Here is a 21,869-nt window from a genome sequence, read left to right on the forward strand (position 1 = left end):
AACTTCCTGCTTTCTCTTATAGAACATGTATTATCAAAATATCACTTTCCAGACAGTACGCAGCAACTGGATGGACAAAAAACGTCAACACATTGATTATTGCAATACGAAGGACACTCTGGTGGTTTGGGTGTTGTTCTGTTTCTCTCTCTTACATTTTCTTGATTCACTTCTACGTCTGCATTTGGATGCAATGTGACTGGCTTGGTAACTGTTACTATATTTCTAGGTTTTGCTGTTGAGATTGGATTCTGCGTTGTGGATGGTCCAGCAAAGGCTAGCATAGTAGAAAGTTGTAACATTATACATTTTAAAATACGTTTAGTATGATCTTAAATATCATTTAATAGAACACACAACTAGGTAAATACTGCGTGAAAATGAAAACCATAAGGCCAATCTCCACCCTAGAGCTCTTCGAGATAAACAATCTAGCTATCGAGGTTTTGATCTCAATGAGCTCTGGGGATGAGAATGCCATAACGTCATAATGCAGTTTCCCTTTCTGTAGTGACGTGGTGCAGCGAACCTTTTTTTCGAAGAGCACCTTGAGAAAAGATTAAAGAAGACAAATTTTGAAAACAAATATTCGAATCGACTTGATTGATACCTCACAAAAGTCAAGACATGGGTGAGACTTAACAATTTTAAGTCTCAAATATTTTTTTGGTTATGTGTTTAAATCATATATTGACAGTTCCCTCATAAAACAGTTTTAGTAAAAAATCGTAAAAGTTTATCTTTGATTAGGTGGCTATAATTACTCCAGTGCATAACAAGTTTCTCAAAAACAGCATAAGAGAGCAACGCGGCTTAAAAATGAAGTCTCACATTGTGCCGTAAATTAAAAAGTAAATTCAAAGACCGAGATCGGAACTTTTTGGGGAAAATATTTCATTTTTTTCCTAGTCTACTTTGGACCAAAATAGTACTGGATATGAAATTAACAAACATTTTCAAGTTATGGCCTGAAAGAGGTATATTGTAAATTTCGATGTCATTTTAAGCATACTTTTATAAATTTACTGTGCCAAATTTTGGAAACAAACTACAGCAGCCCAGTCAAAGCTAGAAACAACCCACCACAAAAACCTTTCCATTTCGCACACACGGACACTTCGGGTCTGAGTGGCAATAACCAGTTCTTTTACTGTATTTAAAATATTTCGGACAGGAGCAAGCGTCAATGCATTGTAATCTATGACAACCACGCGGGTCTTTTGCGAGACTATTGCATGTATTGATGCACAAACAAGTGGAGTTGCGTGGACACAAAGTAGTAGCTAAAAATCACCGATAGAATATTAAGGTGAGATAAACAAAAGCAAACCAACAAACAAACAAGCAGACGAACATAACAAACAAGAATACCTTTAGTCGTTTGTGTAGAACGTTTAACACCACCTGTCACTGTTGTAGGGCCGCTCTCCGTAGGGGTGGTGGTCAAACTAGTGTTAATACAACCGTATAACTCGAATCGTAAACAAGGTCTGCCGTAATATTTGACAACTTCTAGTCGTATGACACGTGCTTGGATGGCGTGTTCGAATTTTCGGTAAACAACCTGGTTGACTCTTCTGTTACCAGAGAAAATCTGGAAAAAAAACAATGTAGATTACACAAAACACAACCACAAAAGCAACCGCGTCACTAAAAATGTAAAAAAAATTCACCTTAACATTTCCGTGCAATTTATAATATTGAAAATCGTACTGGTTGATGCTATACTTGAGTTTAAAATTTCGGATGAACGCAATTGCACTGTCTCGACCTAAAAGAGAAGTGTGACGTCGGTGATGACATTTCTTCGCTCTGTTATGAATGCGGAATCAATTGTGTGCGCGCAATAATTAGATGCGAATCAAGTGATGTTTAGTTGTGCGTACACTATAATTTAGTGCAAACTATGTGACGTTGAGTTGTGCGCGCGCAATAATTTGAGGCGAATTAAGTCATGCTGAGTTGTGCACACGCATAATTGGATGCAAACCACGTGACATTGAGTTGTGGCGCGCAATAATTTGATGCGATTCAAGTGATGTTGAGTTGTACGCGCGCAATAATTTGGTGCTGCGCGCATAATTTGGTGCAAACCACGTGGCGTTACTTACGATTACTCATTGATTTAAGAATTTATAAATACAATACTTTAACAACAACAACATTAAACAGGGCAAGCTATTAAACATCTTACTTTGAACAGCAATTTTATTTACAGTGTAGATTTGTCCGAGGTCGACACTTATCCAATGTATTCCGGAAACATATATATTCGCGCACCACGCTCCTGCAGTCACGTTCAGTTTTTCTCTGTGATTCAGTCTCGCATTAGATGCCTGGAACACAGGTCCCCGTATGGAGTACTGATGTGAACTAGATGCAAACGCTGAAGCTTTGATGATGCTAGGATTGGCCACACCTAAATGGACAAAATAGAAAATGGCTGAAATGTTTGCATGCAATGAAAACAAAAATTTGTCATATTTTTGTGGTAAAGGCTTTCTATAAATAAAGGTCGATAAATTCTTTATTTTCTCCTGCCCTTCAACCAGAAGCTGATGTGTTTGCTTTAAATATATACTGCAATATATATTCTATATATTAAATATATATTTCCCTTTGAATATATTGAAAAACAGGTTCACATTTTACACCCATTGAAATTCACGACAACTCCCTACACTTCCTTGAATTGAAAATCCTGCATGCGAAAAAAGTAGATTTAAGCATTCCTATCAACCGTTTAAATAAAATCATGTTCAAAAAATTGTAAGGCTACCTATTGGAGCGAAGCAATATGGCTTTTTCGTTGTGCAGTTGCGTTTTTTTACGGGAGCTGTAACACCAACTGGGTTTATAGATCCTTGTCGCAGTTTTCTTGTTTTGTGACCAAATTTTCTGTTAAAAGGTTTACGCCTATTTTTTCTAGATTGATCAACTTCACTGTAGATATTTTTATTATTAGCTCGAGAATTGATGGAAGCTAGTGATTTTTCTTTTTCCTTTTGTCCCATTGTCTCTTCCCCTAATTTTTCTTTGTAGCCATTCATGTCTTCTTTGACGTTTCCTTCTGGAGAAGCATTTTCATCTTCTAATAAGTCACTTGGAATATTTTTGTCATCTAGTGTTTCTAAAGAATCTTGCGACGTTTGTGACTGCATCAGCATGGAATTTTCTCTTGATGTATCAGTTACACTCTCTTTATCATCTTCATAAGTAGATAGATCGTCGAATTGATTTTCTGTTTTGGTCGTGACTAAAACGGCAATGTAGAACATTGTTTGATAGAAGCCTGTTTCAAATGTATGTAAAAGGCGAACTCAAGTTAGATAAATATATTAATGTTCGATGTGTTTTTGGAACATTATTTCGCAGTTTGAATAAGTGGGGCTAATTAGATATTGGTACCATTGATCTAGTCTTGATAAGCTGGACTTGCGCTTAGTAAGACCAATTTTTTGATCTTATCAACTAAAAAATATTGCTTAAATAGGACTTGAGTGCAATGACTTCAAAGTGTAGAAGACAAAAAAGAAGGATTTTGAATGCATTGCATTAAAAAAATTGTGAAGCATTGTACTATGTTTGTGTGTTGATCGACTGTAGAACGTTGGCAGGGTCCTCCTCACAAGTTAAATTCTGATATACGCAAACAAAATCAATAAGTGGGACATTTTTACCTCTTAAGTTCCAATTAATCAAGTCTTAAAATTGATCAGAAACAAACTGCTGCACATTGATGGAAAGAAGACTAGAGTAAAATCATTTTTTGATGCTGGAGAATTTTTGTTCATGGGTGGTTGACTTAACAAATGATAGCCTTTGATAACTTGCTTAATTTCAAACTAAATTGGGAAGTTCATCAGGGAAATGAAAAACAACAAATCTTACGAAAGAATGGGGAAATCCAAAGAAAAAACAATAATAACGATGATGGTTAATACGTAAAACAGTTAACTTAGCTGTTAGAAGAAGAAAAAAAGTAATCGGAGTTTAAATTCTATTTTTTCTGAACTGGTGTCAAAAGCTATGCTTACACTGTTTTCTCCTCTCATCCTAAATTGTAGACAAGATCTAACGCCTTTTTTCCGCTAAGCGGAATAATTTTGAGCATTTAGATTGGTTGGCAGAAATTTCCGTTGTATATTTGATTTCTATTTTTGCGACGGCTCAGTAGACGTTTCTAGCCGACAAACAAACAAACAGACGAACATAACAAACAAGAATACCTTTAGTCGTTTGTGTAGAACGTTTAACACCACCTGTCACTGTTGTAGGGCCGCTCTCCGTAGGGGTGGTGGTCAAACTAGTGTTAATACAACCGTATAACTCGAATCGTAAACAAGGTCTGCCGTAATATTTGACAACTTCAAGTCGTATTACACGTGCTTGGATGGCGTGTTCGAATTTTCGGTAAACAACCTGGTTGACTCTTCTGTTACCAGAGAAAATCTGGAAAAAAAACAATGTAGATTACACAAAACACAACCACAAAAGCAACCGCGTCACTAAAAATGTAAAAAAAATTCACCTTAACATTTCCGTGCAATTTATAATATTGAAAATCGTACTGGTTGATGCTATACTTGAGTTTAAAATTTCGGATGAACGCAATTGCACTGTCTCGACCTAAAAGAGAAGTGTGACGTCGGTGATGACATTTCTTCGCTCTGTTATGAATGCGGAATCAATTGTGTGCGCGCAATAATTAGATGCGAATCAAGTGATGTTTAGTTGTGCGTACACTATAATTTAGTGCAAACTATGTGACGTTGAGTTGTGCGCGCGCAATAATTTGAGGCGAATTAAGTCATGCTGAGTTGTGCACACGCATAATTGGATGCAAACCACGTGACATTGAGTTGTGGCGCGCAATAATTTGATGCGATTCAAGTGATGTTGAGTTGTACGCGCGCAATAATTTGGTGCTGCGCGCATAATTTGGTGCAAACCACGTGGCGTTACTTACGATTACTCATTGATTTAAGAATTTATAAATACAATACTTTAACAACAACAACATTAAACAGGGCAAGCTATTAAACATCTTACTTTGAACAGCAATTTTATTTACAGTGTAGATTTGTCCGAGGTCGACACTTATCCAATGTATTCCGGAAACATATATATTCGCGCACCACGCTCCTGCAGTCACGTTCAGTTTTTCTCTGTGATTCAGTCTCGCATTAGATGCCTGGAACACAGGTCCCCGTATGGAGTACTGATGTGAACTAGATGCAAACGCTGAAGCTTTGATGATGCTAGGATTGGCCACACCTAAATGGACAAAATAGAAAATGGCTGAAATGTTTGCATGCAATGAAAACAAAAATTTGTCATATTTTTGTGGTAAAGGCTTTCTATAAATAAAGGTCGATAAATTCTTTATTTTCTCCTGCCCTTCAACCAGAAGCTGATGTGTTTGCTTTAAATATATACTGCAATATATATTCTATATATTAAATATATATTTCCCTTTGAATATATTGAAAAACAGGTTCACATTTTACACCCATTGAAATTCACGACAACTCCCTACACTTCCTTGAATTGAAAATCCTGCATGCGAAAAAAGTAGATTTAAGCATTCCTATCAACCGTTTAAATAAAATCATGTTCAAAAAATTGTAAGGCTACCTATTGGAGCGAAGCAATATGGCTTTTTCGTTGTGCAGTTGCGTTTTTTTACGGGAGCTGTAACACCAACTGGGTTTATAGATCCTTGTCGCAGTTTTCTTGTTTTGTGACCAAATTTTCTGTTAAAAGGTTTACGCCTATTTTTTCTAGATTGATCAACTTCACTGTAGATATTTTTATTATTAGCTCGAGAATTGATGGAAGCTAGTGATTTTTCTTTTTCCTTTTGTCCCATTGTCTCTTCCCCTAATTTTTCTTTGTAGCCATTCATGTCTTCTTTGACGTTTCCTTCTGGAGAAGCATTTTCATCTTCTAATAAGTCACTTGGAATATTTTTGTCATCTAGTGTTTCTAAAGAATCTTGCGACGTTTGTGACTGCATCAGCATGGAATTTTCTCTTGATGTATCAGTTACACTCTCTTTATCATCTTCATAAGTAGATAGATCGTCGAATTGATTTTCTGTTTTGGTCGTGACTAAAACGGCAATGTAGAACATTGTTTGATAGAAGCCTGTTTCAAATGTATGTAAAAGGCGAACTCAAGTTAGATAAATATATTAATGTTCGATGTGTTTTTGGAACATTATTTCGCAGTTTGAATAAGTGGGGCTAATTAGATATTGGTACCATTGATCTAGTCTTGATAAGCTGGACTTGCGCTTAGTAAGACCAATTTTTTGATCTTATCAACTAAAAAATATTGCTTAAATAGGACTTGAGTGCAATGACTTCAAAGTGTAGAAGACAAAAAAGAAGGATTTTGAATGCATTGCATTAAAAAAATTGTGAAGCATTGTACTATGTTTGTGTGTTGATCGACTGTAGAACGTTGGCAGGGTCCTCCTCACAAGTTAAATTCTGATATACGCAAACAAAATCAATAAGTGGGACATTTTTACCTCTTAAGTTCCAATTAATCAAGTCTTAAAATTGATCAGAAACAAACTGCTGCACATTGATGGAAAGAAGACTAGAGTAAAATCATTTTTTGATGCTGGAGAATTTTTGTTCATGGGTGGTTGACTTAACAAATGATAGCCTTTGATAACTTGCTTAATTTCAAACTAAATTGGGAAGTTCATCAGGGAAATGAAAAACAACAAATCTTACGAAAGAATGGGGAAATCCAAAGAAAAAACAATAATAACGATGATGGTTAATACGTAAAACAGTTAACTTAGCTGTTAGAAGAAGAAAAAAAGTAATCGGAGTTTAAATTCTATTTTTTCTGAACTGGTGTCAAAAGCTATGCTTACACTGTTTTCTCCTCTCATCCTAAATTGTAGACAAGATCTAACGCCTTTTTTCCGCTAAGCGGAATAATTTTGAGCATTTAGATTGGTTGGCAGAAATTTCCGTTGTATATTTGATTTCTATTTTTGCGACGGCTCAGTAGACGTTTCTAGCCGACAAACAAACAAACAGACGAACATAACAAACAAGAATACCTTTAGTCGTTTGTGTAGAACGTTTAACACCACCTGTCACTGTTGTAGGGCCGCTCTCCGTAGGGGTGGTGGTCAAACTAGTGTTAATACAACCGTATAACTCGAATCGTAAACAAGGTCTGCCGTAATATTTGACAACTTCAAGTCGTATTACACGTGCTTGGATGGCGTGTTCGAATTTTCGGTAAACAACCTGGTTGACTCTTCTGTTACCAGAGAAAATCTGGAAAAAAAACAATGTAGATTACACAAAACACAACCACAAAAGCAACCGCGTCACTAAAAATGTAAAAAAAATTCACCTTAACATTTCCGTGCAATTTATAATATTGAAAATCGTACTGGTTGATGCTATACTTGAGTTTAAAATTTCGGATGAACGCAATTGCACTGTCTCGACCTAAAAGAGAAGTGTGACGTCGGTGATGACATTTCTTCGCTCTGTTATGAATGCGGAATCAATTGTGTGCGCGCAATAATTAGATGCGAATCAAGTGATGTTTAGTTGTGCGTACACTATAATTTAGTGCAAACTATGTGACGTTGAGTTGTGCGCGCGCAATAATTTGAGGCGAATTAAGTCATGCTGAGTTGTGCACACGCATAATTGGATGCAAACCACGTGACATTGAGTTGTGGCGCGCAATAATTTGATGCAAATCAAGTGATGTTGAGTTGTACGCGCGCAATAATTTGGTGCTGCGCGCATAATTTGGTGCAAACCACGTGGCGTTACTTACGATTACTCATTGATTTAAGAATTTATAAATACAATACTTTAACAACAACAACATTAAACAGGGCAAGCTATTAAACATCTTACTTTGAACAGCAATTTTATTTACAGTGTAGATTTGTCCGAGGTCGACACTTATCCAATGTATTCCGGAAACATATATATTCGCGCACCACGCTCCTGCAGTCACGTTCAGTTTTTCTCTGTGATTCAGTCTCGCATTAGATGCCTGGAACACAGGTCCCCGTATGGAGTACTGATGTGAACTAGATGCAAACGCTGAAGCTTTGATGATGCTAGGATTGGCCACACCTAAATGGACAAAATAGAAAATGGCTGAAATGTTTGCATGCAATGAAAACAAAAATTTGTCATATTTTTGTGGTAAAGGCTTTCTATAAATAAAGGTCGATAAATTCTTTATTTTCTCCTGCCCTTCAACCAGAAGCTGATGTGTTTGCTTTAAATATATACTGCAATATATATTCTATATATTAAATATATATTTCCCTTTGAATATATTGAAAAACAGGTTCACATTTTACACCCATTGAAATTCACGACAACTCCCTACACTTCCTTGAATTGAAAATCCTGCATGCGAAAAAAGTAGATTTAAGCATTCCTATCAACCGTTTAAATAAAATCATGTTCAAAAAATTGTAAGGCTACCTATTGGAGCGAAGCAATATGGCTTTTTCGTTGTGCAGTTGCGTTTTTTTACGGGAGCTGTAACACCAACTGGGTTTATAGATCCTTGTCGCAGTTTTCTTGTTTTGTGACCAAATTTTCTGTTAAAAGGTTTACGCCTATTTTTTCTAGATTGATCAACTTCACTGTAGATATTTTTATTATTAGCTCGAGAATTGATGGAAGCTAGTGATTTTTCTTTTTCCTTTTGTCCCATTGTCTCTTCCCCTAATTTTTCTTTGTAGCCATTCATGTCTTCTTTGACGTTTCCTTCTGGAGAAGCATTTTCATCTTCTAATAAGTCACTTGGAATATTTTTGTCATCTAGTGTTTCTAAAGAATCTTGCGACGTTTGTGACTGCATCAGCATGGAATTTTCTCTTGATGTATCAGTTACACTCTCTTTATCATCTTCATAAGTAGATAGATCGTCGAATTGATTTTCTGTTTTGGTCGTGACTAAAACGGCAATGTAGAACATTGTTTGATAGAAGCCTGTTTCAAATGTATGTAAAAGGCGAACTCAAGTTAGATAAATATATTAATGTTCGATGTGTTTTTGGAACATTATTTCGCAGTTTGAATAAGTGGGGCTAATTAGATATTGGTACCATTGATCTAGTCTTGATAAGCTGGACTTGCGCTTAGTAAGACCAATTTTTTGATCTTATCAACTAAAAAATATTGCTTAAATAGGACTTGAGTGCAATGACTTCAAAGTGTAGAAGACAAAAAAGAAGGATTTTGAATGCATTGCATTAAAAAAATTGTGAAGCATTGTACTATGTTTGTGTGTTGATCGACTGTAGAACGTTGGCAGGGTCCTCCTCACAAGTTAAATTCTGATATACGCAAACAAAATCAATAAGTGGGACATTTTTACCTCTTAAGTTCCAATTAATCAAGTCTTAAAATTGATCAGAAACAAACTGCTGCACATTGATGGAAAGAAGACTAGAGTAAAATCATTTTTTGATGCTGGAGAATTTTTGTTCATGGGTGGTTGACTTAACAAATGATAGCCTTTGATAACTTGCTTAATTTCAAACTAAATTGGGAAGTTCATCAGGGAAATGAAAAACAACAAATCTTACGAAAGAATGGGGAAATCCAAAGAAAAAACAATAATAACGATGATGGTTAATACGTAAAACAGTTAACTTAGCTGTTAGAAGAAGAAAAAAAGTAATCGGAGTTTAAATTCTATTTTTTCTGAACTGGTGTCAAAAGCTATGCTTACACTGTTTTCTCCTCTCATCCTAAATTGTAGACAAGATCTAACGCCTTTTTTCCGCTAAGCGGAATAATTTTGAGCATTTAGATTGGTTGGCAGAAATTTCCGTTGTATATTTGATTTCTATTTTTGCGACGGCTCAGTAGACGTTTCTAGCCGACAAACAAACAAACAGACGAACATAACAAACAAGAATACCTTTAGTCGTTTGTGTAGAACGTTTAACACCACCTGTCACTGTTGTAGGGCCGCTCTCCGTAGGGGTGGTGGTCAAACTAGTGTTAATACAACCGTATAACTCGAATCGTAAACAAGGTCTGCCGTAATATTTGACAACTTCAAGTCGTATGACACGTGCTTGGATGGCGTGTTCGAATTTTCGGTAAACAACCTGGTTGACTCTTCTGTTACCAGAGAAAATCTGGAAAAAAAACAATGTAGATTACACAAAACACAACCACAAAAGCAACCGCGTCACTAAAAATGTAAAAAAAATTCACCTTAACATTTCCGTGCAATTTATAATATTGAAAATCGTACTGGTTGATGCTATACTTGAGTTTAAAATTTCGGATGAACGCAATTGCACTGTCTCGACCTAAAAGAGAAGTGTGACGTCGGTGATGACATTTCTTCGCTCTGTTATGAATGCGGAATCAATTGTGTGCGCGCAATAATTAGATGCAAATCAAGTGATGTTTAGTTGTGCGTACACTATAATTTAGTGCAAACTATGTGACGTTGAGTTGTGCGCGCGCAATAATTTGAGGCGAATTAAGTCATGCTGAGTTGTGCACACGCATAATTGGATGCAAACCACGTGACATTGAGTTGTGGCGCGCAATAATTTGATGCGAATCAAGTGATGTTGAGTTGTACGCGCGCAATAATTTGGTGCTGCGCGCATAATTTGGTGCAAACCACGTGGCGTTACTTACGATTACTCATTGATTTAAGAATTTATAAATACAATACTTTAACAACAACAACATTAAACAGGGCAAGCTATTAAACATCTTACTTTGAACAGCAATTTTATTTACAGTGTAGATTTGTCCGAGGTCGACACTTATCCAATGTATTCCGGAAACATATATATTCGCGCACCACGCTCCTGCAGTCACGTTCAGTTTTTCTCTGTGATTCAGTCTCGCATTAGATGCCTGGAACACAGGTCCCCGTATGGAGTACTGATGTGAACTAGATGCAAACGCTGAAGCTTTGATGATGCTAGGATTGGCCACACCTAAATGGACAAAATAGAAAATGGCTGAAATGTTTGCATGCAATGAAAACAAAAATTTGTCATATTTTTGTGGTAAAGGCTTTCTATAAATAAAGGTCGATAAATTCTTTATTTTCTCCTGCCCTTCAACCAGAAGCTGATGTGTTTGCTTTAAATATATACTGCAATATATATTCTATATATTAAATATATATTTCCCTTTGAATATATTGAAAAACAGGTTCACATTTTACACCCATTGAAATTCACGACAACTCCCTACACTTCCTTGAATTGAAAATCCTGCATGCGAAAAAAGTAGATTTAAGCATTCCTATCAACCGTTTAAATAAAATCATGTTCAAAAAATTGTAAGGCTACCTATTGGAGCGAAGCAATATGGCTTTTTCGTTGTGCAGTTGCGTTTTTTTACGGGAGCTGTAACACCAACTGGGTTTATAGATCCTTGTCGCAGTTTTCTTGTTTTGTGACCAAATTTTCTGTTAAAAGGTTTACGCCTATTTTTTCTAGATTGATCAACTTCACTGTAGATATTTTTATTATTAGCTCGAGAATTGATGGAAGCTAGTGATTTTTCTTTTTCCTTTTGTCCCATTGTCTCTTCCCCTAATTTTTCTTTGTAGCCATTCATGTCTTCTTTGACGTTTCCTTCTGGAGAAGCATTTTCATCTTCTAATAAGTCACTTGGAATATTTTTGTCATCTAGTGTTTCTAAAGAATCTTGCGACGTTTGTGACTGCATCAGCATGGAATTTTCTCTTGATGTATCAGTTACACTCTCTTTATCATCTTCATAAGTAGATAGATCGTCGAATTGATTTTCTGTTTTGGTCGTGACTAAAACGGCAATGTAGAACATTGTTTGATAGAAGCCTGTTTCAAATGTATGTAAAAGGCGAACTCAAGTTAGATAAATATATTAATGTTCGATGTGTTTTTGGAACATTATTTCGCAGTTTGAATAAGTGGGGCTAATTAGATATTGGTACCATTGATCTAGTCTTGATAAGCTGGACTTGCGCTTAGTAAGACCAATTTTTTGATCTTATCAACTAAAAAATATTGCTTAAATAGGACTTGAGTGCAATGACTTCAAAGTGTAGAAGACAAAAAAGAAGGATTTTGAATGCATTGCATTAAAAAAATTGTGAAGCATTGTACTATGTTTGTGTGTTGATCGACTGTAGAACGTTGGCAGGGTCCTCCTCACAAGTTAAATTCTGATATACGCAAACAAAATCAATAAGTGGGACATTTTTACCTCTTAAGTTCCAATTAATCAAGTCTTAAAATTGATCAGAAACAAACTGCTGCACATTGATGGACTAGAGTAAAATCATTTTTTGATGCTGGAGAATTTTTGTTCATGGGTGGTTGACTTAACAAATGATAGTCTTTGATAACTTGCTTAATTTCAAACTAAATTGGGAAGTTCATCAGGGAAATGAAAAACAACAAATCTTACGAAAGAATGGGGAAATCCAAAGAAAAAGCAATAATAACGATGATGGTTAATACGTAAAACAGTTAACTTAGCTCTTAGAAGAAGAAAAAAAGTAATCGGAGTTTAAATTCTATTTTTTCTGAACTGGTGTCAAAAGCTATGCTTACACTGTTTTTTCCTCTCATCCTAAATTGTAGACAAGATCTAACGCCTTTTTTCCGCTAAGCGGAATAATTTTGAGCATTTAGATTGGTTGGCAGAAATTTCCGTTGTATATTTGATTTCTATTTTTGCGACGGCTCAGTAGACGTTTCTAGCCGTTCACATTTTTTTCACCTTACACAGAATAGTTCGCGTAGTAGAGATAATTTTCTACTGTAATTTTTTGCGCAGAAACATTAAACCAGAATCTGCAATGCTTTGTAAAAAGGGTGCCGTACCCTGAAGTATATTCTGAAAGCATTTCTTTAGTCTTAGGATACACAAGAATAATAATTGGAGCAACTTAAGCCTTGATATGGCTATAGATATTAATACGCGCTTTTTTATAAAAATATAGTTCATAAGAATATTTAACTGGGGTTCAGGATAAAATGTGTTATGCTTTCTAATAATGTGTTAGACATTCTTCTAACAGCGCATAATTTATTATTGCAGTGTAGAATCCAAAAAAGAATAATGTTTCCCGAAACCTTTGAAATCGGGAAACACCGCATACTTTACAGATCATTTCGACGCTGTCTTAAACCTTCTTAGTGGTATCCTCATAAGTCCTCTTCTTAATTCAGCGAGGGAAAAAAAGTATATTTTATAAGTTCACTCGTTCACGTTCCTATCATTTTAGATGCTAACTGAGAGGTTGCGTGAAAAGGAGACAGTTTTATGCAAAAACGCGATGGTTTTGCGGATATGGGTCATATATAATCACTATACAAGCTTATTTTGAGAATTTCCTGATTCTTCTAAAGCTTTACCTCGTAATTTTAGATATTTTTTTTACTTTATTTCCCACTAAAAGTATTCATTACCTCTTTGTAGATGTAGTATAGGTCCTTTTATTCTATCATCCTTCCTAAAGTTCACATAGTTCGTATCGACCAAATTTTCTCCTTTACTATGAAAGTCTCCAGGTTTAAAATTAAATCGTTTCTCTGAGTCACCTATCTTTGTAGTACACCAACCAACATTGACAAAAGCCGACACATACAAAAATTTAGCGTCCTCTCTGCTAATTTTTGTGTCGTAAAACTTAACAGAATATGAGGAATGCTTGTTTCGTTGCGGATCGTGAATAACGTCTTGTCCTAATCTCACTGCATCTTCATTATTTAAAGCTGCTTTGTATAACATTACGACAAGACAGGATCCTGCTGGTAGTTGGTAAGGGAAGCGCTTGCTGTAAGTAATACCACCTTCCACTCTTATTCCAGTTAAATCCACCATTGATTTAGCTGTGTCCGCAAGTAGGATCAAGGCTGCAACAAGTAGAGTGCATTTCGCGATAATTTCGTGTCGTCTAAACATTCTGTGTTGACATGTCTTCCGTAGAAATAAGTTTTGTAGAATTTTATTGAAAGAATTTATTTGCAATCAGTTGAGTTATTATTCCTCGTGAGAATGTTTGTATGACGTGATAGTAATGTATTTTCTGCTTCGCTGTGTTTTTATTCTTCGCTTGACATGATTTGAAAGCACAAAAAGTTATTCAGCACAACCCGGAAGACACTGTGTAAAATGAAACCGCGGGTTTCCATTCTTTCGCTCTCTTTTTTTTAACCATAAATTTATAAAAAAAATTATTGAACAAAGTTGAAGACTGGAAACTAGAATCTGGAAACTAATTGGTTGGAAGACTGTTTATAAAAAAGCTTTATGACTTATTCTTTACTGAACATTGCATAGCATACAACATGCAAAGCAACTCTTTTTCATTTCATGGCTTTTGCTATCTGCATTCTATTTTTAGCATAATTATTATCAGCATCATTGGCTTCAGACTGTCGGTCCCTCAGCGGAAAATAAGTGTCTATTTGTGACATTTCTCAGTAGAGAAAACTTGAGGTGATGATACAACATGACTTTCTGTAAACACGTCTTACCGGCATCTTTCAAACTTTTTTTTCACATTATCGAAGCTGCATGCAATATACAAGTATGTTTCCAGAAAACATTTGAATTTCTGCGATGTCACAACAGAACCGATGGAGGGGCATACCTGACAACGCTCTGTGCAATAGTATATACGTGCATATATCCGAAAATCCGATTGTGTATAAGCCGAACAAATACTACCTACAATGACCGCAATTTACGAACAATCCAATCGATAAAAGCGATGTGCTTTGCTTCTTTTGTGTTGATGTTTTATATGCAGATAGATTGCATGTCGCTTCTTATGCAGATCTTAATCATTCGTAACTTTGTTTCAATTAAAAACACAGCTGTCGTCAACTCGCTGTTATTTAAACTCAACATCATCCTAAGGAAAAAATCTTAGCGGGGAAGAAAATTTAGCAAAAAAAAAACAAAAAAAAAACGCCAGGTTTAATTCCCCTAAAATGAATTTTTTTCGCCGTATGAAAACATTAATTGTTCTTTCTAATGATCAGAGAATATGTTTTTGATTTTGATATTTGACAGGAGTGACCTTCTTTTCATATAAGTTTACATTTGTTATTGTAAAAAAATCATCCTACATGTTTCTCCTTAAACAAAAATTCTCGTCATTCGCCAAATAAATTCTCGCTAAAATTTCTTCCCTAAACGAAATTATTTATAGAATAGTCTCAGTATCCACGTGGACAGACACCCTTTCTAGTAAGAAAGTTAATCTATATCCGCAACGTGTGAGCAGGTCTAAAAAATGGCTTCTTTCACGAAAACTACGAAACTAGCAAAAGTGGCTCAAATTATTATTGTGGCCCTTATACGGTCTGTAGAGTTGCTTATGTGGAAACACGTGAACCAATCAAAAACATGGTAGAAAAACTTGAACCAATAAAAAACATGGTAGAAAAACTTGAACCAATCAAAAACATGGTAGAAAAACTTGAACCAATAAAAAACATAGTGTTTTTTCTTTAGATTTTATTATTTTATAGCTACCAGGTACGTTATAGCTTCAGACATTAAAGAAGAATCCACACATCTGACCATTACAATCAGTAGTAATCGATGTGATGATTTGGCGTGGTTTGAGGACTTCACGCAATTATTTGAAAATAACAAAATGGAGGCGAATCTAAGCCACAAAATGTTTTTACAAAAAAATAAACTGAATTTCTTTTATATATAGGTGAATATTTATCATAGCACATCCGTATTTCATTCTCAACAGAGAATGCTTCACCCCGATCAGACCTCTGATCATGACGGGCGAGTACAATGCGTGTAAGTCATATTGAAGAAGAACTACTTTGTTCATCACTAACATACTGCCGAGCAGTGAGCGGGATTCGATCCGCGGTCCCCAGAACTGGGAGCCGCAGACGAACCCACTACACTACGTGCGTGCGGATGTGCTATGATAAATATTCACCTATATGTATACACACCATCCGGATAAACTATCTGAGTTCATCACTAACATATTGCCGCACGTAGTGTAGTGGATTCGTTTGCGGCTCCCAGTTCTGGGGACCGCGGATCGAATCCCGCTCACTGCTTGGCAGTATGTTAGTGATGAACAAAGTAGTTCTTCTTCAATATGAATTTCTTTTGTTTTGATTTCAATACACAAAATTTAAAAATTATTTTTGTATTTAAGAATATTATTACTTTCAAAGGGAAGATTTTGTGTTCTAGGATCCCTTTAACTACAAAATCATGAGGCAACAACTAAAACGAGATTTTATGAGTCTGCTGGAAATGTGTTTGAGTATTTTACAATATGGACGATGATATCCCCAACAATTCTGCTGGAGATATATTTATTGGAAATAAAACATGACATGCACAATATAAAAAATAGATAAAAACACAAGTTAAAGAGAAGAAAAATCGGGGAAAATAGCCTATAAAAGATGTGAGACACATAACTTTTATTTCCTTGTCAAACTACATAACTATCCGTGAAGTATATATGAAAAGTTCTAAATTAAAACTGAACAACTTCCTGCTTTCTCTTATAGAACATGTATTATCAAAATATCACTTTCCAGACAGTACGCAGCAACTGGATGGACAAAAAACGTCAACACATTGATTATTGCAATACGAAGGACACTCTGGTGGTTTGGGTGTTGTTCTGTTTCTCTCTCTTACATTTTCTTGATTCACTTCTACGTCTGCATTTGGATGCAATGTGACTGGCTTGGTAACTGTTACTATATTTCTAGGTTTTGCTGTTGAGATTGGATTCTGCGTTGTGGATGGTCCAGCAAAGGCTAGCATAGTAGAAAGTTGTAACATTATACATTTTAAAATACGTTTAGTATGATCTTAAATATCATTTAATAGAACACACAACTAGGTAAATACTGCTTTTCTATAAAAGTTTCTGTTGTTGCGTGAAAATGAAAACCATAAGGCCAATCTCCACCCTAGAGCTCTTCGAGATAAACAATCTAGCTATCGAGGTTTTGATCTCAATGAGCTCTGGGGATGAGAATGCCATAACGTCATAATGCAGTTTCCCTTTCTGTAGTGACGTGGTGCAGCGAACCTTTTTTTCGAAGAGCACCTTGAGAAAAGATTAAAGAAGACAAATTTTGAAAACAAATATTCGAATCGACTTGATTGATACCTCACAAAAGTCAAGACATGGGTGAGACTTAACAATTTTAAGTCTCAAATATTTTTTTGGTTATGTGTTTAAATCATATATTGACAGTTCCCTCATAAAACAGTTTTAGTAAAAAATCGTAAAAGTTTAACTTTGATTAGGTGGCTATAATTACTCGAGTGCATAACAAGTTTCTCAAAAACAGCATAAGAGAGCAACGCGGCTTAAAAATGAAGTCTCACATTGTGCCGTAAATTAAAAAGTAAATTCAAAGACCGAGATCGGAACTTTTTGGGGAGAATATTTCATTTTTTTCCTAGTCTACTTTGGACCAAAATAGTACTGGATATGAAATTAACAAACATTTTCAAGTTATGGCCTGAAAGAGGTATATTGTAAATTTCGATGTCATTTTAAGCATACTTTTATAAATTTACTGTGCCAAATTTTGGAAACAAACTACAGCAGCCCAGTCAAAGCTAGAAACAACCCACCACAAAAACCTTTCCATTTCGCACACACGGACACTTCGGTTCTGAGTGGCAATAACCAGTTCTTTTACTGTATTTAAAATATTTTGGACAGGAGCAAGCGTCAATGCATTGTAATCTATGACAACCACGCGGGTCTTTTGCGAGATTATTGCATGTATTGATGCACAAACAAGTGGAGTTGCGTGGACACAAAGTAGTAGCTAAAAATCACCGATAGAATATTAAGGTGAGATAAACAAAAGCAAACCAACAAACAAACAAACAGACGAACATAACAAACAAGAATACCTTTAGTCGTTTGTGTAGAACGTTTAACACCACCTGTCACTGTTGTAGGGCCGCTCTCCGTAGGGGTGGTGGTCAAACTAGTGTTAATACAACCGTAAAACTCGAATCGTAAACAAGGTCTGCCGTAATATTTGACAACTTCAAGTCGTATGACACGTGCTTGGATGGCGTGTTCGAATTTTCGGTAAACAACCTGGTTGACTCTTCTGTTACCAGAGAAAATCTGGAAAAAAAACAATGTAGATTACACAAAACACAACCACAAAAGCAACCGCGTCACTAAAAATGTAAAAAAAATTCACCTTAACATTTCCGTGCAATTTATAATATTGAAAATCGTACTGGTTGATGCTATACTTGAGTTTAAAATTTCGGATGAACGCAATTGCACTGTCTCGACCTAAAAGAGAAGTGTGACGTCGGTGATGACATTTCTTCGCTCTGTTATGAATGCGGAATCAAGTGATGTTTAGTTGTGCGTACACCATAATTTAGTGCAAACTATGTGACGTTGAGTTGTGCGCGCGCAATAATTTGAGGCGAATTAAGTCATGCTGAGTTGTGCACACGCATAATTGGATGCAAATCACGTGACATTGAGTTGTGGCGCGCAATAATTTGATGCGAATCAAGTGATGTTGAGTTGTACGCGCGCAATAATTTGGTGCTGCGCGCATAATTTGGTGCAAACCACGTGGCGTTACTTACGATTACTCATTGATTTAAGAATTTATAAATACAATACTTTAACAACAACAACATTAAACAGGGCAAGCTATTAAACATCTTACTTTGAACAGCAATTTTATTTACAGTGTAGATTTGTCCGAGGTCGACACTTATCCAATGTATTCCGGAAACATATATATTCGCGCACCACGCTCCTGCAGTCACGTTCAGTTTTTCTCTGTGATTCAGTCTTGCATTAGATGCCTGGAACACAGGTCCCCGTATGGAGTACTGATGTGAACTAGATGCAAACGCTGAAGCTTTGATGATGCTAGGATTGGCCACACCTAAATGGACAAAATAGAAAATGGCTGAAATGTTTGCATGCAATGAAAACAAAAATTTGTCATATTTTTGTGGTAAAGGCTTTCTATAAATAAAGGTCGATAAATTCTTTATTTTCTCCTGCCCTTCAACCAGAAGCTGATGTGTTTGCTTTAAATATATACTGCAATATATATTCTATATATTAAATATATATTTCCCTTTGAATATATTGAAAAACAGGTTCACATTTTACACCCATTGAAATTCACGACAACTCCCTACACTTCCTTGAATTGAAAATCCTGCATGCGAAAAAAGTAGATTTAAGCATTCCTATCAACCGTTTAAATAAAATCATGTTAAAAAAATTGTAAGGCTACCTATTGGAGCGAAGCAATATGGCTTTTTCGTTGTGCAGTTGCGTTTTTTTACGGGAGCTGTAACACCAACTGGGTTTATAGATCCTTGTCGCAGTTTTCTTGTTTTGTGACCAAATTTTCTGTTAAAAGGTTTACGCCTATTTTTTCTAGATTGATCAACTTCACTGTAGATATTTTTATTATTAGCTCGAGAATTGATGGAAGCTAGTGATTTTTCTTTTTCCTTTTGTCCCATTGTCTCTTCCCCTAATTTTTCTTTGTAGCCATTCATGTCTTCTTTGACGTTTCCTTCTGGAGAAGCATTTTCATCTTCTAATAAGTCACTTGGAATATTTTTGTCATCTAGTGTTTCTAAAGAATCTTGCGACGTTTGTGACTGCATCAGCATGGAACTTTCTCTTGATGTATCAGTTACACTCTCTTTATCATCTTCATAAGTAGATAGATCGTCGAATTGATTTTCTGTTTTGGTCGTGACTAAAACGGCAACGTAGAACATTGTTTGATAGAAGCCTGTTTCAAATGTATGTAAAAGGCGAACTCAAGTTAGATAAATATATTAATGTTCGATGTGTTTTTGGAACATTATTTCGCAGTTTGAATAAGTGGGGCTAATTAGATATTGGTACCATTGATCTAGTCTTGATAAGCTGGACTTGCGCTTAGTAAGACCAATTTTTTGATCTTATCAACTAAAAAATATTGCTTAAATAGGACTTGAGTGCAATGACTTCAAAGTGTAGAAGACAAAAAAGAAGGATTTTGAATGCATTGCATTAAAAAAATTGTGAAGCATTGTACTATGTTTGTGTGTTGATCGACTGTAGAACGTTGGCAGGGTCCTCCTCACAAGTTAAATTCTGATATACGCAAACAAAATCAATAAGTGGGACATTTTTACCTCTTAAGTTCCAATTAATCAAGTCTTAAAATTGATCAGAAACAAACTGCTGCACATTGATGGACTAGAGTAAAATCATTTTTTGATGCTGGAGAATTTTTGTTCATGGGTGGTTGACTTAACAAATGATAGCCTTTGATAACTTGCTTAATATCAAACTAAATTGGGAAGTTCATCAGGGAAATGAAAAACAACAAATCTTACGAAAGAATGGGGAAATCCAAAGAAAAAACAATAATAACGATGATGGTTAATACGTAAAACAGTTAACTTAGCTGTTAGAAGAAGAAAAAAAGTAATCGGAGTTTAAATTCTATTTTTTCTGAACTGGTGTCAAAAGCTATGCTTACACTGTTTTCTCCTCTCATCCTAAATTGTAGACAAGATCTAACGCCTTTTTTCCGCTAAGCGGAATAATTTTGAGCATTTAGATTGGTTGGCAGAAATTTCCGTTGTATATTTCATTTCTATTTTTGCGACGGCTCAGTAGACGTTTCTAGCCGACAAACAAACAAACAGACGAACATAACAAACAAGAATACCTTTAGTCGTTTGTGTAGAACGTTTAACACCACCTGTCACTGTTGTAGGGCCGCTCTCCGTAGGGGTGGTGGTCAAACTAGTGTTAATACAACCGTATAACTCGAATCGTAAACAAGGTCTGCCGTAATATTTGACAACTTCAAGTCGTATGACACGTGCTTGGATGGCGTGTTCGAATTTTCGGTAAACAACCTGGTTGACTCTTCTGTTACCAGAGAAAATCTGGAAAAAAAACAATGTAGATTACACAAAACACAACCACAAAAGCAACCGCGTCACTAAAAATGTAAAAAAAATTCACCTTAACATTTCCGTGCAATTTATAATATTGAAAATCGTACTGGTTGATGCTATACTTGAGTTTAAAATTTCGGATGAACGCAATTGCACTGTCTCGACCTAAAAGAGAAGTGTGACGTCGGTGATGACATTTCTTCGCTCTGTTATGAATGCGGAATCAATTGTGCGCGCGCAATAATTAGATGCGAATCAAGTGATGTTTAGTTGTGCGTACACTATAATTTAGTGCAAACTATGTGACGTTGAGTTGTGCGCGCGCAATAATTTGAGGCGAATTAAGTCATGCTGAGTTGTGCACACGCATAATTGGATGCAAACCACGTGACATTGAGTTGTGGCGCGCAATAATTTGATGCGAATCAAGTGATGTTGAGTTGTACGCGCGCAATAATTTGGTGCTGCGCGCATAATTTGGTGCAAACCACGTGGCGTTACTTACGATTACTCATTGATTTAAGAATTTATAAATACAATACTTTAACAACAACAACATTAAACAGGGCAAGCTATTAAACATCTTACTTTGAACAGCAATTTTATTTACAGTGTAGATTTGTCCGAGGTCGACACTTATCCAATGTATTCCGGAAACATATATATTCGCGCTTCACGCTCCTGCAGTCACGTTCAGTTTTTCTCTGTGATTCAGTCTCGCATTAGATGCCTGGAACACAGGTCCCCGTATGGAGTACTGATGTGAACTAGATGCAAACGCTGAAGCTTTGATGATGCTAGGATTGGCCACACCTAAATGGACAAAATAGAAAATGGCTGAAATGTTTGCATGCAATGAAAACAAAAATTTGT

At 35.8% G+C, this 21,869-nt stretch overlaps 6 protein-coding genes across 7 annotated transcripts; all 6 read right to left on the reverse strand.

Annotated features, from left to right (window-relative positions):
* Window positions 1-840: 840 nt before the first annotated feature.
* On the reverse strand, window positions 841-4,055 carry LOC130621382 (uncharacterized). The gene is made up of 7 exons (XM_057436669.1): window positions 4,038-4,055; window positions 3,728-3,845; window positions 2,832-3,256; window positions 2,195-2,594; window positions 1,674-1,771; window positions 1,372-1,594; window positions 841-1,283 (listed from the first exon to the last, which is right to left on the reverse strand). The coding sequence occupies exons 1-7, from the start codon at window positions 4,053-4,055 to the stop codon at window positions 1,069-1,071; spliced, it is 1,497 nt and encodes a 498-aa protein (XP_057292652.1). The 3' UTR covers window positions 841-1,068.
* On the reverse strand, window positions 4,026-6,913 carry LOC130621383 (uncharacterized). The gene is made up of 6 exons (XM_057436670.1): window positions 6,896-6,913; window positions 6,586-6,703; window positions 5,690-6,114; window positions 5,053-5,452; window positions 4,532-4,629; window positions 4,026-4,452 (listed from the first exon to the last, which is right to left on the reverse strand). Exons 1-6 carry the CDS (start codon window positions 6,911-6,913, stop codon window positions 4,171-4,173), a joined length of 1,341 nt encoding a protein of 446 aa, XP_057292653.1. The 3' UTR covers window positions 4,026-4,170.
* LOC130621385 (uncharacterized) lies at window positions 6,884-9,771 on the reverse strand. Its single transcript, XM_057436671.1, has 6 exons — window positions 9,754-9,771; window positions 9,444-9,561; window positions 8,548-8,972; window positions 7,911-8,310; window positions 7,390-7,487; window positions 6,884-7,310 (listed from the first exon to the last, which is right to left on the reverse strand). The coding sequence occupies exons 1-6, from the start codon at window positions 9,769-9,771 to the stop codon at window positions 7,029-7,031; spliced, it is 1,341 nt and encodes a 446-aa protein (XP_057292654.1). The 3' UTR covers window positions 6,884-7,028.
* On the reverse strand, window positions 9,742-11,852 carry LOC130621386 (uncharacterized). The gene is made up of 4 exons (XM_057436672.1): window positions 11,406-11,852; window positions 10,769-11,168; window positions 10,248-10,345; window positions 9,742-10,168 (listed from the first exon to the last, which is right to left on the reverse strand). The coding sequence occupies exons 1-4, from the start codon at window positions 11,850-11,852 to the stop codon at window positions 9,887-9,889; spliced, it is 1,227 nt and encodes a 408-aa protein (XP_057292655.1). The 3' UTR covers window positions 9,742-9,886.
* A 5,543-nt stretch (window positions 11,853-17,395) lies between these two features.
* Window positions 17,396-19,197, reverse strand: LOC130621387 (neurexin-4-like). Its single transcript, XM_057436673.1, has 4 exons — window positions 19,192-19,197; window positions 18,734-19,133; window positions 18,245-18,342; window positions 17,396-18,165 (listed from the first exon to the last, which is right to left on the reverse strand). The coding sequence occupies exons 1-4, from the start codon at window positions 19,195-19,197 to the stop codon at window positions 17,800-17,802; spliced, it is 870 nt and encodes a 289-aa protein (XP_057292656.1). The 3' UTR covers window positions 17,396-17,799.
* On the reverse strand, window positions 19,037-21,809 carry LOC130622522 (uncharacterized). Of its 2 annotated transcripts, XM_057437981.1 has the most exons (3): window positions 21,585-21,809; window positions 21,064-21,161; window positions 19,037-20,984 (listed from the first exon to the last, which is right to left on the reverse strand). In XM_057437981.1, exon 3 carries the CDS (start codon window positions 19,815-19,817, stop codon window positions 19,293-19,295), a length of 525 nt encoding a protein of 174 aa, XP_057293964.1. In that variant the 5' UTR covers window positions 19,818-20,984; window positions 21,064-21,161; window positions 21,585-21,809; the 3' UTR covers window positions 19,037-19,292. The 2 variants fall into 2 exon arrangements, with proteins under 2 accessions (XP_057293964.1, XP_057293965.1); XM_057437982.1 differs by lacking the exon at window positions 21,585-21,809 and having other exon boundaries at window positions 21,064-21,577.
* Between the last annotated feature and the right edge of the window lie 60 nt (window positions 21,810-21,869).

Source organism: Hydractinia symbiolongicarpus, chromosome 12 (assembly GCF_029227915.1).
Source record: "Hydractinia symbiolongicarpus strain clone_291-10 chromosome 12, HSymV2.1, whole genome shotgun sequence".
NCBI classification, from domain to species: Eukaryota; Metazoa; Cnidaria; class Hydrozoa; order Anthoathecata; family Hydractiniidae; genus Hydractinia; species Hydractinia symbiolongicarpus.

Bases quoted from the DNA above. Each gene is read 5' to 3' on its own strand.
- LOC130621382 (XM_057436669.1), bottom strand. The intron at 1,595-1,673 runs GTGAATTTTTTT...TTTTTTTTCCAG, and splicing joins AATTGCACGGAAATGTTAAG to ATTTTCTCTGGTAACAGAAG. The intron at 1,284-1,371 runs GTATTCTTGTTT...GGTGATTTTTAG, and splicing joins TTCTACACAAACGACTAAAG to CTACTACTTTGTGTCCACGC.
- LOC130621383 (XM_057436670.1), bottom strand. The intron at 6,115-6,585 runs GTTTGTTTCTGA...TTGCCGTTTTAG, and splicing joins CTTTCCATCAATGTGCAGCA to TCACGACCAAAACAGAAAAT. The intron at 4,453-4,531 runs GTGAATTTTTTT...TTTTTTTTCCAG, and splicing joins AATTGCACGGAAATGTTAAG to ATTTTCTCTGGTAACAGAAG.
- LOC130621385 (XM_057436671.1), bottom strand. The intron at 8,973-9,443 runs GTTTGTTTCTGA...TTGCCGTTTTAG, and splicing joins CTTTCCATCAATGTGCAGCA to TCACGACCAAAACAGAAAAT. The intron at 7,488-7,910 runs GTAAGATGTTTA...CTTCTCTTTTAG, and splicing joins AAATAAAATTGCTGTTCAAA to GTCGAGACAGTGCAATTGCG.
- LOC130621386 (XM_057436672.1), bottom strand. From the start codon at position 11,852: ATGTTCTACATTGCCGTTTTAGTCACGACCAAAACAGAAAATCAATTC. The intron at 10,346-10,768 runs GTAAGATGTTTA...CTTCTCTTTTAG, and splicing joins AAATAAAATTGCTGTTCAAA to GTCGAGACAGTGCAATTGCG. The intron at 10,169-10,247 runs GTGAATTTTTTT...TTTTTTTTCCAG, and splicing joins AATTGCACGGAAATGTTAAG to ATTTTCTCTGGTAACAGAAG.
- LOC130621387 (XM_057436673.1), bottom strand. The intron at 18,343-18,733 runs GTAAGATGTTTA...CTTCTCTTTTAG, and splicing joins AAATAAAATTGCTGTTCAAA to GTCGAGACAGTGCAATTGCG. The intron at 18,166-18,244 runs GTGAATTTTTTT...TTTTTTTTCCAG, and splicing joins AATTGCACGGAAATGTTAAG to ATTTTCTCTGGTAACAGAAG.
- LOC130622522 (XM_057437981.1), bottom strand. From the start codon at position 19,817: ATGTTCTACGTTGCCGTTTTAGTCACGACCAAAACAGAAAATCAATTC.